At 41.0% G+C, this 19,365-nt stretch overlaps 1 protein-coding gene and 1 long non-coding RNA gene across 5 annotated transcripts in view; one reads left to right on the plus strand and one right to left on the minus strand.

Annotated features, from left to right (window-relative positions):
- Nucleotides 1-535: 535 nt before the first annotated feature.
- Nucleotides 536-2,527, minus strand: LOC112676560 (uncharacterized). The gene is made up of 3 exons (XR_003146589.3): nucleotides 2,274-2,527; nucleotides 1,790-2,124; nucleotides 536-729 (listed from the first exon to the last, which is right to left on the minus strand). It is a non-coding gene; the product is annotated as an uncharacterized LOC112676560 (long non-coding RNA).
- A 228-nt stretch (nucleotides 2,528-2,755) lies between these two features.
- The window catches only part of MAPKAPK5 (MAPK activated protein kinase 5), a 38,984-nt gene continuing 22,374 nt past the window's right edge, over nucleotides 2,756-19,365 (plus strand). For 2 of the 4 annotated variants that reach the window (XM_049101817.1, XM_049101818.1), the window contains exons 1-4: nucleotides 2,756-3,281; nucleotides 16,232-16,305; nucleotides 17,254-17,329; nucleotides 17,892-17,989. In XM_049101817.1, the coding sequence (XP_048957774.1) occupies nucleotides 3,246-3,281; nucleotides 16,232-16,305; nucleotides 17,254-17,329; nucleotides 17,892-17,989 (284 nt within the window). In that variant the 5' untranslated portion in view covers nucleotides 2,756-3,245. Of the gene's footprint in view, nucleotides 3,282-8,349; nucleotides 8,481-16,231; nucleotides 16,306-17,253; nucleotides 17,330-17,615; nucleotides 17,640-17,891; nucleotides 17,990-19,365 lie in introns of those variants that run through there. The other 2 variants (XM_049101819.1, XM_049101820.1) reach the window with 2 other exon arrangements.

A 19,365-nucleotide genomic window follows, 5' to 3' on the forward strand; every position in this document is an offset into this window, starting at 1 on the left:
TTAAAAAAGATTTTATTTTTGAGATAAAGTGTGAGCTAGAGGAGACAGAATCTCAAGCCTAACACAGGGCTCCATCCCATGACCTTGAGATCATGACCTGAGCTAAAACCAAGAGTCAGCCACTCAACTGAGTCACTCAGGCACCCCTAAAATGGTATTTAGAGTGTGGTTGAAGAACATGTGGAAATTAGGCGGTGTGTGTGTGTGTGTGCTGGGAGGGGAGATTGTTTCTAGGTAAAGGGAAAGCACATGCAGATAACAATCAGTAAGTTGAGCTGCCAGACTCAGAGTGTAGGAGTTCTTCATCACTGCGTTTCTATTATATAACACAGTGCCTGGCACAGAGAGACACCCGATAAATTATTACTGAATTAGTGAATGGATACATCCAAGTCACCTTCTATTTCCTAATTGTTATGGATAATGTCAATTCATTTAGAAATTTTCTCCCAAAGTTCACTGCTGGATCACTGTTCTCATTTGTAGTAGACAGCACAGGCAAAGCTATTACAAAAAGACTCAAATACATAAAAGCTCAAAAGCAATAAAGGTTTATTTTTTTCCTCAATAGTCCTGGGTGGATATACAGGTCAATGGAGCAGAGGTTCTCCTCTACTCAGGAGTCTTCTATCTTGAGGCCTTGCCTTCTCTAGAACGTTCTCATCGTCTTCCAGCCAGCTGGCAGAGTACACCTGTTGACAATTTTCTGGGCCGAGTCTGGAAACTGCACTGTTGACCAGAGCATAGGCACGTGGTCACACCTACTTTAAGGGAGCTGAGGAACGTACTGTAGGTGAATGGCCAACAAAGAGGATGAATATGTCTGCACCACAACATATATCCAATTACTTGACTTATCCTCTGGAATAGTGCACAAAATCCTCAAATTAACCTCGACAGAAAAAAGTTCTGGATTTCCCACCTTTACTTGCATCAAGGCTTTCATTCACTGAATGGCACCATCATCCCTCCAATTGCTGAGGCCAGATTCCTGGAAGTTACTCTTGATTCATTTCTCTTACCTTCCACATCTAATCCTTCAGGAAATAATGCCACCTGTACTCCCAAAACGTCTCATAAATCCCTCTACTCCATCTTTGCTGCCACTTCCTTAGTTCAAGCATCAAAATAACCTCTCCTCTGGATTTTCCTTTTTTTTTTAAAAAAAAAAAAAGGATTTTTTTAATTTATTCATGAGAGACACAGAAAGAGAGGCAGAGACACAGGCAGAGAGAGGAGAAGCAGGCTCCATGCAAGGAGCCCGATGTGGGACCCAATCCCAGGAATCTGGGATCAGGCCCTGAGCCAAAGGCAGACGCTGAACCGCTGAGCCACCCAGACATCCCTCTCATCTGGATTTTTCCAATAGCCTCTTAATAGCTCTCCGTGTCTCCACTCTTGGTTGCACATGTTTCTCTATCTAGCAGAATGAGCTTTCAAAACATAACTCTGATCCCATCACTCTTTAGTTTAAAACCTTCCAATGACATAGAATAAAATCTAAAGTCATTACCATGACCCTAGGGTGTATGATACAGCTCCTCTCCAACCTCATTCTTTGTTATTATTTCCTACTTGCTCTGCTCCAGCTACACTGAACATCTTGCAGCTCCTTGAACATATTTCGCTTATTTCCACCTTGAGATTTTTTTTTTGTTCCATCCGCCCAGAAATCTCCTCCTCAGATTTCCAAAAGTCGGCTCGTTCTCTTTCCTCAGAGGTCTCCGCTTCAATGTTACCTCCGGGGAGCCCTTCCCTGAAAAGTCCCTACATCCAGTTATTCTCTTACCTCATTATCCTGTTCGCGGTCTTCTTATCATCTACAAACTCTGGGTTTCCTCCTTTTTGCATCTTAGCTTTCCTGAAAGCCAGCTCCACCGAGTAGGTACAGACTCCGGTCCTACTCTTCCCCACGTGTTGAGTAGGCCTGGTACACGGTGGTGCTCACTACAGGATTGGACGAAGGAAGACCCACCAAGAGGCGATCTGCCCTAAGCTCCTTCGAGGTCCTCGGACAGGTTGTTGGTGTCGTGGAAGGAGCACAAACGCGGATGTCAACTCTGATTTGACCACGTCTCAGCTGTGCCCAACTGAGTTGGGCTCTCAGAGCCTTAATTACCTAATCTGTGAACGGGAGAATAAGAACATGCTTACCTCGCAGCGCCAAATGCCTACTTTGAAGAAACTGCTGGGGGGAAAGAGCCTCACGTAAAATTGACCCTCCTAATATATAATTATCGTTGCTATTAATACACACAAGTCTGTTCTCTTACCGTTAGACCCGCCCGGGACCTCCGTTTCCTCTTCCTCATCACGAGCTGCAACCCCCCGGCTCCTTCTCCCCCGGGTGTGTCTGGCGGCAGGAACCTCCTTCCGCGACCCCTGGAGGAGAAAAGAGGCCCTCACCCCGCGGGCGCCGGGGAGCGGTAGTCAGGGGCCCCGCCCCGCCCCGCCCCGCCCCGCCCCGCCCCGCCCCGCCCCGCCCCGCCGGGGGCCAGACGCAGTACGTCATCAGCGCGGCGCCAGCGCTGCGGAGGGCCCCGGGGCCTGTCCCGAGTGTGGCGCAGCCTGAGGAGGCCCTGGCTTCCGCCTGCCAACCAACTGCGTGGTTTGGGGGCGCTCGGAAACCCCAGCGGACGGCGGCGAGGGGCGCGTGGAGCCGTGGGGCCACGGAGTCGGGCGGCAGGAGGGGCGACCCGGAGCTCAGGCGGCGCACAGCGCCGGCGGGCGGGCGGGCGGCCGGCGGGGCTGCCCCGCGCGGGTGTCCCGGCGATGTGTGGCGCTGAAGCGGCATCGGGAGCAGCAGCGGCGGTGGGTTCGGCCTCGGCTTCGCAGCGGTGCCGGCGGCGGAGACGGAGGCGCAGGTTCCTTATTAGGACCTGGCGAGCCCGGGCCTAATCGGCGGCCCCGCGAGGCCTGCGCATAGCGCCTTAGACAGGGACCCTCCCCGCCTCGCCCTGCCCCGGGACCCGCCTGCCTCCCCGGCCGGGGATGAAGCCGGGAGGCGGCCGCGCGGGGCCCAGCACAAAGGCTTGTCCCCGGGGGCCGCCGCCGCCAGCCTAGAGCTGCCCGCCGAAGCGGAGCCGGCGCCGGGGCCCCCATCCCCGGTGGTCCCTGGGGGCGGCTGCTGCCGGTCTCCCCGAGGCCCAGGGGCCCGAGCTCCGAGCCCCTTGCTCCCTCGGCTGCGGTGGGACCCGGCAGCTGCGCAGCCCCCGCCGCTCCCGGCCGTAGAGGCCCTACGGAGCATGTCCGAGGAGAGCGACATGGAGAAAGCCATCAAGGTAAGGGGGAGATGCCCCCTTCCTCCCCTCTTTGTCCCTGTGACATTCCTCTCGGCTCAGCCTCAGAAAGCGGAGAGAACTTGAAGTGAGAGATTCCAGCGACTCCGGGTTTCGGTCTTCCCAGATTCGGTGGACTGCGTTTTACAGCCCTGGGGCGAATGGTGTGTGTCTGTGTAGGGAGGGATGTCCGAGTTCCTCTGACTTCCTTGGTTAAAGCAGGGATGTGATTTGTGCTCTTCTAAAACGGAAGGTGAGTGGCGTGGAGATAGGGTATGAGTGGGCCGGAGGGGACCCTACTGCTCCACTCGCGATCACTCCACTCCCCTGGTGCCGCCAGTATTTGTTTCCGGATGATCGGCAGCAGTACGTGGAGAGTTGGACTTTACCCATCGCTTTCCGTTTGAAACCAGCCTCCTGGAAACCTGCAGTTTCAGAGGGAGTGGTTCGCCTTCTTACAAAACCTGTCTTTTGGCAAATGGTGTTCTTACTTTTGCATATGTTCCTTCCCCTTTTCCTTTTTCCTCTCCTAGGGAGCATTTAATTTATTGAGGAAGAGCTAATGGTGTTCTGTGACTTCTCTGTTAACAACCACAAAGCAAATATGTGTTCCAAAGTGACCCAAATAAAGTGAAAAGTTTTTAAAAATCTGCTTTTTTGCCTTTTTTTTTTTTTTAAACAGGCAAACTTTGAGCTATACTAACAGAAAGTTTTCTAGCTGTAGCTAGCAGATTAGAGTCTTATGTAAATTGAGCCCGAAATTTGATATGTATTATTTACTCATTTTGCAGTATTAAGTCAGTGCATTTAAGAATTTCATTTTCGCTTGAGGGGCAGGCATCCTTTGGCAACTTGGGGTTATTTTCCCCATCCAGACATGGTTAAGAAGTTACACTTCTAACAATTTTTTGTATAGTAAAGTTTATAGAAATCATCAGTCATTCCAAAGAAACTTCACCTTTTAAAGGAGGCATAAAAATATAACCTACATATTAAGGAAGATTAAATTTTAAATAATAGAAAGGTTCTAAAAGACTACTTTTTTTTTTTCTTTTGGTTTGGATTTTATTGGTATGGGTCATGAATTGTTACCTAAAGTTTTATGACTGGGTTTGGGATCAGAGGATATGTGGCAGATTTTTAAGTTCAGGGATTGTCCGTGTTTTGCCAGGTGCTATCTTAGGCACTGAGGGTGCAAAGCCAAACTCCTAGATGTCCCTGCTCTCATGGAGCTTATATTCTAGATGGTGGAGTTAGGTAATAAACATTGCCAGGTGGTTATAATTAAGTATAAAAAGGATGAGTACTATTTTAGGAAGAGAGTCAGGGAAGGCCTCCCTGAACAGGTGACATATTGCAGAGGTCTGAAGAGAATGAGGGAGCAAACCACTGTCTCAGAGAAGAGAATTACAGGCAGTAGGAACAGCAGATACAAAGGCTCTGATGTAGGTACAAGTCTTGTGTGATCCAGGAAGAGCAAAGTGAATGCAGTGGGTCCGTGTAGATTATGTTTTAGGGAGGTGATGAGAAGCTAGAGCACATAGGAACTTGTAGACCATTGTAGGAACTTTGGCTTTGACTTTGAGTAGCAGAGGAACTCTAGGGAGCTTTGAACAGAAGAGGGACAGTTTTTGTGGGTGAATATATAAATTGAGAGGCAATGTTACATTGTGGTTACCATAGTTTCTCCAGGTTGACTCTGGTTACAATCTCAGCCTTGCCATTCATTAATTGTGTCCCTGAGTAAGTCACTTCACTTCTTTGCCCCATAGTTTCCTCACTCATAGAAAGGAGAGAAAAACACTCCACAGCTCATAGGGTTTTTTGAGGATTTAATGAACAAATATATCTAAATGTGCTTACAATAATACCTAACATTTAATAAGAACTTGATGAATGTTAGCTCATAGCAACTGGAGAGTCATTTAAGAAAGTCATAATTTCTTCATTTGGTCACTATTGCCCAATCTGATTTACTTAAATTTTTTTTTAGCTCTCCTTCATGTACTTGACAGGTGAGGCTTCCTCCTAGTTTGGGTGTGCTCAATCAGTACAAATTAGTGGAGTTGAAAATATCTGATCTGACAACCAGTACTGAATAGGCAGTGCTCCCTTGGAAGCAAACCAACATCATATCACATCACATCACATCACATCACATCAAATAAAACTTCTGTGGCATTGTATTGTATTCGTTGTTTTGCTTTCTTGAGGATGTCCCCCAATGGAGAAGTCAGACCATTGGAGTTCAGCTGGAAAAGCTGTTTTCCTGGGCTCTAGTCAGCCCATTTAAACTTCTGTTGCCTGACTACCTAAGAACAGCCTGATTAGACTTTAACATCTCATCCTACTACTCTTTAAAATAATTAGGATAGGGCCAAGGCAACTACCATAGGCTCTGTCTTCTCATTTCTGTCTCTTCTCCCATAGACCCATGACTTCACTATTCCTAAGGCACTTAGCTAAACATGGAGAGTGAGCATTTTGGGATTAGGGATTGTCTTACATATTCGTCTTCTATTGTATGTGGCAGAGTTCTTAATATTTGATGAACTTAGTGAAACTTCATTTCCTAAGTTTTAAAAACTACTTTTCAAATTGCAGTATAATTTACATACCATAAAATTTACTCATAAGTGTATAAATATACAGAGTTGTGCAACTATCATCACAATCCAGTTTTAGAATATTTCCATCCTGGGCTTCTTTCTGTGTGGTTCAGTGGGCTGGGCATCCTATTCCAGGTTTTGGCTCAGGTTGTGATCTCAAGTTGTAAGGTTGAACTCCGCATTGGTCTCTGTGCTGGACGTGGAGCCTGCTTGAGATTCTCTATCTCTCTGCCCTCCCCCTCACATTCCATCTCTCTGTCTTAAATAAATAAACGGATAAAATCTTTAAAAAATTTTTTTTCCATCCCCCCTAGAAAGTTCCTTTTGCTTCTTTGTCATCTGCCTTTATTCCCACTCCCCACTCCAGACAATCACTGATCTGGTTTCTGCTACTAGTTTTGTCTCTGGAAATTCCAAATTAATGGAATTGTATAATACATAGTCATATGTGTTTGGCTTCTTTTGCTTATAATACTTTGAGGTTCATCTACGTTAGTGCATATATTAGGACTTTATTTTTTATTGAGTAATGTTTTTATTGTTTATTCACCCCAGTTGATGGACATTTAGATGTTTCCAGTTTTTAATTATTATAAACAAAGTGATAAAACTTAACTGTAAAAAAAAAACTTGACTGTATAAGTTTTTATAGAAATATTTAATTTCTCCTGGATAAATACCTAGGTTTGGAATTACTGGGTGTTACAGTAAGTTTATGTTTAATTTTTTTTAAGAACCTACAAAACTTTCCAAAGTAGTTCTACCATTATTCAAACAAACCAGTAGTGTTTGAGGGGACTTTCTTTTGTTTTTTGCTTTTGTTTTTGTTTTCTCCTTTTTTTTTTTTTTTAAGATTTTCTTTATTTATTCATGAGAGAGACACAGAGAGACAGAGGCAGAGACACAGGCAGAGGGAGAAGCAGGCTCCACGCAGGGAGCCTGATGTGGGACTCGATCCTGCGTCTCCAGGATCACACCCTGGGCTGAAGGCAGGCACCAAACCGCTGAGCCACCCAGGCTGCCCTTGTTTTTGTTTTCTCCTGACAAATATTTGGTATTGTTAATCTTTCTATTTTAGCCGTCCTAGTGGCTGTGTAGTTTTATCTGATTGTGGTTTTAATGTGCATTTCCCTAAGGAGTAATATTGTTGGGCAACTTTTCATGTGCTTACTTGCCATTTGTGTATCTTTTCTGGTGAAATGTCTATTTGAATCATTTGCCCATTTTTAAGTTGGGTTATTTGTCTTACTGAGTTGTAAGAGTTTTTTTATATACTCTGAGTAAAAACTGATTCTAATGCCATTGAGCATCTTTTCATGTATTTGCCATTCATGTATTTTTTTTTCCTGGTATTTATTAAAATCTTTTACTCATTTTTAAATTGAGTTGTCTTATTGAGTTGTAAGGGTTCTCTCTAAACTCTGAATAAAAGTGATTTATCGGATATAAGATCTGCAAATGTTTTTCCCAGTCTGTGGCTTATCACTTTTTAATGGTTTTAATTTTGAAGAAGTCCAGTTGATCTTTTTTCTTTTTCTTTTATGGATTATGCTTCTGGTGTCATAGCTAAGAAATCTTTGCTTAGGCTCAGATTATAAGATTTTTCAACTATATTTTCTTGTAGAAATTTTGCAGTTTTTAGTTCTTTATTTAGGTCTAATATCCATTTGGAGTTAACTTTTGCATGTGGTGTTACATAAAGGTCTAAGGTTTTGTTTGTCTTTAATATGGATATCCAGTTGTTCAAGGACAGTTTGTTGAAAACACCATCTTTTGCCTATTGAATTACTTTGTTACCTTTTGTGAGAATCAGTCGATCATAAGAGTGTGAATTTATTTCTGGATTCTCTGTTCTATTGATCAATATGACTATTCTTATACTAGTATCATAATTTGATGACTGAAACTTTATAGTAAATTTTCAAAATTGAGTAGTATGAGAACAAACATGGTTTCTCTTTTTCAAAATTATATTGGCTCTTCAAGTACTTTGTATTTCCAAATAAATTTTAGAATCAGCTGTCTATTTCTCCAAAAACTGTGCTGGAATTTTGACAGGGGTTCCATTGAATCTATAGGTCAGTATGGGGACAGTTGCCATCTTAACAATATTGTCTTCTAATTCATGAACATGGTATAGCTCTCCATTTTGTTAGGGCTTTCCTGTTTCTCTTAGCAATGTATTTGTAGTTTTTAGTATATAGATCTTGTACTCTTTAAATTTATTCTTAATATTTTACTCCTTACGATGCTATTAAGAATTGTTTAATTTCATTTTTGGGTTGTTTGTCACTAGTGTGTAGAAATACAGTTCATTTCTGTATTTTGATATTATGTTTTGCATCCTTACCACATTTGCTAAGTTCTAGATATTTTTGTTGTTTTGTAGGTTCTTTAGGATTTTCTACATATAAAAATCATGTCTTCAGTGAATAAATACCGTTTTACTTCTTCCTTTACAGGATGTATCCTCTTAATTTTGTTTTCTTGCCTTATTCCGTGGGTAGAACCTCAGGTACAATGTTGAGTGAAAGTGGCAAAAGTGGACATCTTGCCTTGTTCCTGATCTCAGGGGGAAAGCATTAAAGACTAAGTAAGTGGTTTTGTAGATGTCCTTTGTCCAATTGAGGAGTTTCTTTCTATTCCTTGTTTGCTGAGAGTTTTTATCAGGAATAGGTGTTGAATTGAATTTTTGTTACATGCTTTTTCTTTTTTTTTTTTTTTTTTTACATGCTTTTTCTTTATCTATTGAGTTGATCATATAGTTTTTGTTCTTTAGTCTTAATGTGGTATACAGTAACATTAATTGATTTTCAGATATTAAACCAATCTTGCATTCTTGGTATAAAACCTATTTAGTCTGATGTAAAATTATTCCTATATGTTTCTGTATTCAGTTTGCTAATAATTTTGCTGAGGATTTTTGCATCTGTATTCATGAGAGATATATATCTGTAGTTTTCTTGTGATGCCATTGTCTAGCTATGATATGAAGGTAATATTTGCCTCAGAATGAGTTGGGAAGTATACCCTCCTTTATTTTCTGGAATTTGTGTGGAGGTTTGGTATTATTTCTTTAAATCAATAGCTGTCAATAGGGGCCAATTTTTGCCTCTCACAAGACATTTGGCAATGTTTGGAGACATGGTTATTCAGTGCAGGTAGGGGCCAGGAATGCTCCTGAACATCTTAATGCACAGGACAACCTCAAACAAAAAACTACCTACTTCAAAATGTCAGTGATGCTGAGCTTGAGAAACTGCACTTTAAATGATTTGGTAGAATTTACCACTAAAGCTATGTGGGCCTAGGCTTTGCTTTGTGGGAAGATTTTTGTTGTTGTTGTTGTTATTAATTCAGTATCTTGCTATAGATTTACTCAGATTTTCTATTTCTTCATGAATGAGTTTTGGTCATTTATATGTCTTTCTAAAATTTGTCCATTTCATCCAGAAGTCTAATTTCTTGGCATAAAGTTGTTTGTGGTGATCCTTTATAATGCTTTGATTCCTCTAAGGTCACTTGTGATGCTCCCTCTCTAATTAATTAATTAATTTCTTTCTTTCTTTCTTTCTTTCTTTCTTTCTTTCTTTCTTTCTTTTTTTTAAGATTTTTATGTATTTATTCATGAGACGGGGGGAGGGGGGGGCAGAGACACAGACAGGGAGAAGCAGGCTCCATGCAGGGAGCCCGATGTGGGACTCAATCCTGGGTCCCCAGATCAGGCCCTGGGCTGAAGTCGGAGCTAAACTGCTGAGCCACCCGGGCTGCCCTCTTTAATTTCTAATAAAAATTTGTATCTTTTTTTCTGTCAGTCTAGCAAAGGTTGTTAATTTGGTTATCTTGAAGACTCAACTTTTGGTTTTGAGTTTTCTGTCTTGTATTTTATTGATTTCTGCTTTAGTGTTTATTATTTCTGCTTACCTTGAGTATTTTTTTTTTCTAGTTTTTCAAGATAGAAGCTTACGTTATTGATTTGTGATCTTTCTTTATCATAGATATGTATATATAGGAAAAACAGTATATATAGGATTTGGTACTCTCTCTGGTTTCAGGCATCCCCTGGGAGTCTTGGGACAGACAAGGGGGACTACTGTATTGTGTTTTTATTTTCATTCAGATCAAAATATTTTCTGTTAATAATTTCCCTGTTTCTTCTTTGACCTATTGGTTATTTAGAAGTATTACCCAATTTTAAAAAAGATTTTATTTTTATTTATTCATGAGAGAGACAGAGAGGCAGAGACATAAGCAGAGGAAGAAGCTGGCTCCCCGCGGGGAGCCCAGTGCAGGACTCCATCCCTTAACCCTGGGATCCTGACTTGAGCTGAAGTCAGATGCTCAACTGCTGAGCCACCATGAGCCACCAGGTGTCCTGTCCTGTATTATGTAATTTTTACATTTTTGTTGATTTCTAGCTTAATTCCATTGGTGGTTGAAGAACTTTATATAATTTCAGTTTTTAAAAATTTGTTGAGACTTATGATCCGGCATATGGTTTATCCTAAAGAATATTCCATATTTACTTGGGAGGAATGTATATTCCTTTGTTGTTGGATATGGTGTTTTTTTTTTATTTTATTTTAAGATTTTACTTATTTATTCATGAGAGAGAGAGAGAGTAAGAGAGAGGCAGAGACACTGGCAGAGGAAGAAGGAGGCTCCATGCTGGAAACCCAACATGGGACTCGATTCCGGGTCTCCAGGATCACGCCCCGGGCCATAGGCAGTGCTAAACCACTGAGCCACCTAGGCTGTCCGATATAATGTTCTATAGATGTCAAGTCAAGTTGACATGTTATCTTGATATGTTATCTTCTACATACAGTTGACAGTGTTATCTTCTACATCTTGCTGATTTTCTGTCTGGCTTTTCTATTATTGAGGGTGGCAGTATTGGAATCCCTAAATAATAATAATAATAATAATAATAATAAATTATTTAGGATTCCAATAATATTAAATATTATTAATATTAATAATTACATTTATAATATTAATGTTATAATCAATAACATTATTAAATTATTGTTATTTAGGGATTCCAATAATATTATTAAATATTATTATTATTATTATTATTGTCATTTTATTTAATTTTTAGAGAGCACAAGCAGGCAGAGTGGCAGTCAGAAGGAGAGGGGGAAGTAGGCTACTTGCTGAGCAGGGAGCTGGATGTGGGCCTCAATCCCAGGACTTTGAGATTCTGACCTGAGTGGAAGGCAGACAACCGACTGAGCCACCCAGGTGCTCCTCCAACTATTATTATTATTTTTAAAGATTTTATTTATTCATGAGAGACAGAGAGAGAGAGAGGCAGAGACACAGGCAGAGGAAGAAGCAGGCTCCATGCAGGGAGCCTGACGTGGGACTCGATCCTGGGTCTCTAGGATCAGGCCCTGGGCTGAAGGCTGTGCTAAACCACTGAGTCGCCTGGGCAGCTCCCAAATACTATTTTTGAATTATCTATTTTCCTCCTATATTCTGTTAATTTTTGCTTCATGTATTTTTGAACTCTGTTGTTTGGGACCTGCATATATGTTTATAATCATATCTTCCTGGTGAATTGACCTTATCTTTTTAAAAAGTGCCTCTCTATTAACATCTTTTTTTTTTTTTTAAGATTTTATTTATTTATTCATGAGAGATACACAGAGAGAGGCAGAGGGAGAAGCAGGCTCCGATGTGGGACTCGATCCCGGGACTGGGATCACACCCTGAGCTGAAGGCAGGCACTCAAGTGCTGAGCCACCCCAGGTGTCCCAACAGTTTGTTTTAAAGTCTTATTTTGTGTATTGTCTGTATAGTTTCTTCAGCTCTCCTGTGGTTACTCATTGTATATCTTTTCCATCCTCTTCTTTTTCCATTTATTTTTTTTTATTTTTAATTTTTTAATTTATTTATGATAGTCACACAGAGAGAGAGAGAGAGAGGCAGAGACGTAGGCAGAGGGAGAAGCAGGCTCCATGCACCGGGAGCCTGACGTGGGATCCGATCCCGGGTCTCCAGGATCGCGCCCTGGGCCAAAGGCAGCCGCTAAACCGCTGCGCCACCCAGGGATCCTTCTTTTTCCATTTAATAAGTTGTAATAAAATTACTTGTAACAAAATTTACCATTTTAACCATTTTTATTTTTAATTTTAATTTTTTAAATTTATTCATGAGAGACACACAGAGAGAGAGAGGTAGAGACAGAGGCAAAGGGAGAAGCAGGCTCCATGCAAGGAGCCCGATGTGGGATGCGATCCCGTGACTCTAGGATCACGCCCTGGGCAAGGCAGCACTAAACCGCTGAGCCACGGGGGCTGCCCAAATAACCATTTTTAAGTGTATGCTTCACTGGTATTAAATATATTTATAATGTTGCACAACCATCCACCATCCATCCATATAATTTTTTTGGTCTTGTAAAATTGAAACTCTGTACCCATTAAATGGTAACTCCCGTGGCCCCTTTCCCCGAGTCTCTACCAGCCACCTTTCTACTTTCTGTCTCTATAATATTGACTACTCTAAGCACCTTAGAAAAATGGAGTTATACAGTATTTGTCTTTTTGTGACTGAATTATTTCACTTAGCATAATATTCTCAAGATTCTTCCATATTATAGCATATTTCTGAATTTCCTTACTTTTTAAGGCTGAATAATATTCCATCATATGTATACAGGCACTTAGGTCCCTTCCATGTTTTAGCTATTGTGAATAGTGTTGTTATGAATATAGATTTACAAATATCTCTTAAAGATGCTGCTTTCAGTTCTTTGGGGTATATACTCACAGTTAGAATTGCTGAATCATACGGTAATTCTATCTTTAATTTTTTTGAGGAACTGCCATACTGTTTTCTATGGCATTGGAAATGTACCATTGTATATTACCACCAGCGGTGCACAAGGGTTCCAATTTCTCCATATCCTCACCAACACTTGTTATTTTCTGTTTGTTTTTTAAGCAGTCTTCACACCCAGGGTGGAGCCCAGTGTGGGCCTTGAACACACAACACTGAGATCAAGACCTAAGCTGAGATCAAAATCTGATTCCTAACTGACTGAGCCATTCAGGCATCCCTGTTTATTTGTTTTTTGATAGTAGCTATCCTAATGAGTGTGAGGTTGTATCTCATTGGAGTTTTGATTTGCATTTTCTTTTTTTTTTTTTTTTTTTCATTTATTTATGATAGTCACACACAGAGAGAGAGAGAGAGAGGCAGAGACATAGGCAGAGGGAGAAGCAGGCTCCATGCACCGGGAGCCTGACGTGGGATTCGATCCCGGGTCTCCAGGATCACGCCCTGGGCCAAAGGCAGGCGCTAAACCGCTGCGCCACCCAGGGATCCCTGATTTGCATTTTCTTCACGATTAGTGATGCTGAACATCTTTTCCTGTGTTTATTGGCGTTTGTATATTTTTGGGGAAATGTCTATTCAAGTTTTTTTTTTTTTTTTAAGATTTTATTTATTTGAGAGAGAGTGAACAAGAGAGAGAGAAGGAACAGGGAAGGGGCAGAAGGAGAGGGAGAAACAGACTCCCCGCTCAGCACAGAGCCTGATGCGGGGCTTGATCCCAGGCTAGATCATGACCTGAGCTGAAAGCAGATGCCCAACCAACTGAGCCACCCAGGTGCCCCTCTATTCAAGTTCTTTGACCAGTTTTGAATCAGGTGGTTTGGGTTTTTTTGTTGAGTTTTAGGAATTCTTGTATATTCTGGGTATTAATCCTTTATTAGATACTTGATCTGCAAATATTTTCTTCCCATTATGTGGGTTGCCTTTTTTACTGTTAATAGTGTTTTATGATGCACAAAATTTTTAGATTTTCATCTTCATCTTATCTGGTTTTTCTTTCATTTCCTGTTCCTTTGGTGTCTTATCCAAGAAATCATTGCCAAATACAATGTTATGAAACTTGTGTCTTATGTTTTCTTCTGAGAATTTTATTGTTTTAGGTCTTACAGTAAGGTCTTTGATCCATTTTCGGTTTTTGTATATAGGATTAAGCATCCACCTTTGTTCTTTGCATGTGGATAGTCTACCCCAGCACCATTTGTTGAAATCTTTTTAACTCGTTTGCTTGTCTGAATCTAAAGTATAAGTCTTACCGACAGCTGTAGTTGGACCTTTTTTGTATTTGTCACAAATATTCCTATTATTTGCAAAAACAGACAATGGATAGTTTTGTCTGTGGGTCGTGATTTCCTGGCCCTTGGAAGGATTTAGAAGAATTACTTCATTCCATGTATTCATATCCTTATTAATTTAAGGTAGTATTTATATTTCTTTAGCAGAATTCAGTGTTTTTCATTGATGCCTTTGAAGTAGTATATAATTTATTTCAGTGAATTATGCCTTCCTACATTCTCCTTTGTCATTAAAATATGTGAGAAAATAAGCCATCTACACATAGAAGAGTTGACAGATGTGAGAGTGTTACTTCTCCTCCCCAGTTGGGCTTCTTGAAGACTTAGACGGGTTAATGTTTATGGCACCATCACCAAAAGTGAGAACTAAACCTGGAAAAGAGGACAAGAGGTGTAAGGAAAACAGGGTTCAGAAATCAGAGCTGTAGGGAGGCCTGGTAGTGCCTCTCTTACTTCCCGTAAAGTCAAGTGTTAAAACTCTTGTCAGAACCTCTCCCAGTTGAATAGTCTTGGCTGTGTATCAGGTAAAGTACCATCTGAATAAGCACCAGCACAGTGACTTTGGTCTAACGTTATTTTCACATCCCAGGAACTGTGCAAATGAATAGTCCCTTGATCTGTTTATGACAGATAATTCCATGGAAAAAAACTCTTTCTCCTGAATCTCCTATGAATGTACATATTCATTAGAGTTGAGAAGAAGGAGAGGTCTAGCAAATGATTTTACTCTACCATGAAGCTTAGACTATACTCCCAACTCCCTCTTTCCCAATCCTGTATTCCTCCTGTCTTCTCAAACAGTCTACTCATGGAAACATGAAGGAGGAGGCAAGTTAAGTGGGTAGGTTTGAATTCTGTTTAGGAGGTAGTGACTGGGGCAGAGCCTGGGACCTCCCTGAGTGGGCAAGATTTGTCCCTAATCTTCAGTGTAAGGCAGTTACCTTTAATAGCTAGAATGGTGCTAGGGAAGAAGCCAAAGCTTAGATTCTAGTCTTACTAGTGCTTGTAACTCACTGTGTGACCTTGACAAGCTCCTTAACCCTGAAGTACAGTTTTTCAGAAGGGAGTTTGTGTAATGATCTTACTGATCTTTCCCAAATTAATATCCCTCTCTCATTTGGCTTTAGTCTACCTTTCTGGTCTTTCATTCCAATTATTGAGCATTTATTATATAATGAGAACTTTTATCAAGAACTGGGTATCAGAAAAGTGGAGATGATGACCAGTCCAAGCTTATTTTGTATTTTTGCATATTAATTGAGCAGAAGTTCTGTTTTTGTCTCTGAACTTAGTCTGGTGTCTGGCACACACCAGTTGCTCAATGAGTGTGTGTTACATGGACAGATATCCTGTTCCCATATACTGGGAATCAGGATTCTACTAGATTTTGCAGGAAAACAATTTGAAAGTGTCATGAGTCCCAGCCTACTTTCTCAAGGTCTCCATTTGGTTTCCTTTTCTTCCTGTGGAACCCTGAAAAATGAATTTTAGCCTGTCACAACTTAAATATATGGATGGCTTTCATGCCTGAAAGCCTATGGCAACAGAAGTTCAACATACAGTGTTTAGACAGGAATTCCATAAACACTTCCACTAAACCATAGAGACAATACCTGGAACTATTGAAAGCTATTAAAATTGTAAATAAACAATTGAAAACTATAAAAAATACAGTTAATGAATACAACACTTGAAAATTAGATAAACTTATTATATTCACTACTACCTTATTTGAACTTTTAAGATTAAAATCATTTAGTTATTCCAATAATTTGATCAGCTTGTTCAAGGGTTTAGGCCTCAGTATCATAGAAGCATGTATGAGACCAGTCTTTCTGGAACCTCAGAAAATATACTGACCATTTTAGTAAGTGAATATTCAGTAGTGAAGCATTTTAAAAGAATATCTTCCTCTCACACTCTGTACCCTCCCCGAAAAACACTGAGTATCTACTCAAATGGACCTGTAGATGAGCTGAAGAATTTCTTCTTTTCCAAAAGTGTTTGCTTTCTCTTGTGCTGGAAAACAGTGCCTAAGTCATTTAGACAAAATACCTAATTATAAAGCCAAAAGAATGCAAAACCCTAGTATCAGTTTCTTTTAGAAGATGAGATATTGAGTGGTAAGGTTGTCTCACCCTGCTCAATTATTTGTTTTTTTAATTGGAGAATCATTGTCTGCCCCTCCCTTTTTTTGTTTTAATAGGAAACCTCTATTTTAGAGGAATACAATATCAATTGGACTCAGAAGCTGGGAGCTGGAATTAGTGGTCCAGTTAGGTAAGAGACCCACATGCAAACTATGGCAGAATTACTCTGCAAAGGGCCATTTGACGAACATTGTACATTAGAAGCATCAGCTGTGCCAGATTTGTGAAATAGCTTTAATTTTAACAAGTGGAGGTATTAATGTTAGGCTTTTTCTCATCCATTTAGAAATATATTTAAGTGACTGAGTCACATTTTAGTGACTGAGTCACTATGTCACATGGTCTGTGACATAGACTCATTTAAGATATCAAGACTGAGGCACCTGGGTGGCCAAGTTGGTTAAGTGTTTGACTCTCGATTTCAGCTCAGGTCATGATCTCAGGGTTGTGAGATTGAGCCCTGTGTTGGGCTTGCACTAGGCATAGAGCCTGCTTAAGATTCTCTCCTCCCTCTGCGGCCCCACCCCCCCTCATTCTCTCTCTCTCTCTCTCTCTCTCTCTTTTTAAGATTTTATTTATTTATTCATGAGAGACACAGAAGGCAGAGACATAGGGAGAGAGAAAAGCAGGCACCTCACAGGGAGCCCAATGTGGGACTCGATCCCAGAACCCTGGGATCATGCCCTGAGCCAAAGATAGACTCTCAACCGCTGAGCCACCCAGGAGTCCCGTCTCTCTCTCTTAAAAAAAAAAGAAGAAAAAAAAAAAGTCTCACACACACATATACATAGTGAGACTGCAGAGCTACTGTGAGAGTCACCTGTCGTGAGTAGAGGCCATTCTTGGCCATCCATCCTCAGGATGCTTCCTCATGGCTCAGGAGCTGAGGCCTGTGCAGGGTGGGTGGGTAAAGATGGCTTTTCTGCCTCTCCACCTGCTAGCTCTAGGGGCAAATTTGTTTGGATGCACCTGGATATATTCTTGATTAGAAGTGCAATTCTAAAAGAACAAACTTGTTAAATTAGTTTTCACTGTAACATAGATGATTTCTGATTGAATTTTTTTCCTCCAAATCTAGAGTCTGTGTAAAGAAATCTACTCAAGAACGGTTTGCACTGAAAATTCTTTTTGATCGTCCAAAAGCTAGAAATGAGGTATGGCCCTTTATTGCCTTGATTTGCCTAAATATTGGAAGTGCCTAAGAATTATTTTTTTTTACAAGGCAGCTTCCAGGAGGGAATATAGAGATGCATACAGAATTTTATTTACCCCTTTTCCTATTGCTTTATCATTATAAAGCAGTCCCACATCTACCAGTACCAAAGCCTGTCAATCTTACTTCCTTTCAACCACCTCTTGTTCTTTAATTAATGTGGTTCTTATACCCTGAAGTATTTAGGTTTACCTCAGCTTATACTTATTGGACAAGGTCCTCGAAGAGCGGAGAATGGTGGCTAGTGTCCTGTAAGTGTGTGCAGGAGGGCTGTAAGGATATGTTTCTAGTTCTAAAAAATATACATTTGTTTTAAATCATCTGAGTGTGGTGATGACATATTAGTGACATGTGCAATGGAAAATGTATTCTTTTGCTTAGGGGTATATGAAAATTTCTGAGACAAATGAGTTATCTGCCAGATTTTTCATTTGCTAATGGGGGGGGGGCAGCAGAAAGTAAATCTGTCGGTGAGGTGAAATGTTTCATCTGTTCTCTTTAAGGTACGTCTGCACATGATGTGTGCCACACACCCAAATATAGTCCAAATTATTGAAGTGTTTGCTAACAGTGTACAGTTTCCTCATGAGTCCAGCCCCAGGTAAGACCACATGGAGGTCAGCACCACATTTCCACCTCTCCACGTGTAGGCCAAGGTATAGTGGGGTTTTCCTCTCTTTTGTGCTCTTTTCCCCACCCCCTTTTCTCACCATCCCTCCTTCCCTCCCTGCCTCCCTCCCTCTTTCTCTCTTCTTTTGATTTTGGAAAGTCTCAAACATTTGTAAAAGCAGACAGAATTATGAAATGAATTCTCAGGTACCCATCACTGAACCTCAATAGTTACCCACTCATTGCCAGTCTTGTTTCAGCTATGCCCCATATACTCTCTGGGACCCTGATTATTGTGATTACTTTCTCTTTAAAGAAAAGAAAAGTATGTAATGTGGAATTAAAACAGATTCTATTTCAAATTAGTGAAAGGGGACCAAATATTATTAGGCACTGGCTTACGTTGATATGGCAAAAAGCCCTTATTTAGCCTGACGTCCCTTTTATTTATTTATTTATTTATTTATTAATTTATTTATGATAGTCACACAGAGAGAGAGAGAGAGGCAGAGACACAGGCAGAGGGAGAAGCAGGCTCCATGCACCGGGAGCCCGATGTGGGATTCGATCCCGGGTCTCCAGGATCGCGCCCTGGGCCAAAGGCAGCCGCTAAACCGCTGCGCCACCAGGGATCCCCTGACGTCCCTTTTAAAGGAGGAAATCAATATTATTTTTTTAGCTGCCAAATGGGTGGCATTCCAGGGAGTAATTCAAGGTTAAATAAGGTATGATTTCTATTGGAGACTGAGATGTAAATCTATCATCATAGCAATGTGATAGGCAGCAAGGAGAGGCATCCATAAAATATCTTGAGCTTATAAAGGAGAGGAGAGCTGCTCACTGTAGGCTGGGGAGACAAGGTATCTCACAGAGTGGTAATGTGGGTGCTAGGATTTGAAGGGGATGGGTAGGAGTCTTTGGGTGGAAAAAAGAAGATGGATTTGTAAAAACAAATGGGAAATCAAATGACTGTTTCTTACAACTGTGCTCTGTTGGTGAAAGCATTTGGATAGAAACTGGAAGCATTTGTATAAAAGAATGATAACCAGAATTACGATTTTTTCTTAACAACATGAAAATTTTTGCTTTTCTTTAGTAGCTGTGTAACCCTGTCCGGCTGTCTTGCTGGGTATGCTGTGGCTCACATGGAAAACTAGTGTAGTGGGGGAAGGAGTGGAGAGAGACACACAGACATAGACACAGAAACAGACAGATGCAGAATGAGAGTGAATAACCAGGCTAGCCCAACACCAGCCAGCTGACTTGAGATTCATATCCTGTACAGCTGTATTCCGTTTTCAATATACTTTCCATCTAGCTGCCCTAAATGCAGTACAAAACATCACTTAAAAGATCACTCCTCTTTAA

This window comes from Canis lupus, chromosome 26 (assembly GCF_003254725.2).
Source record: "Canis lupus dingo isolate Sandy chromosome 26, ASM325472v2, whole genome shotgun sequence".
Lineage (NCBI taxonomy): Eukaryota > Metazoa > Chordata > Mammalia > Carnivora > Canidae > Canis > Canis lupus.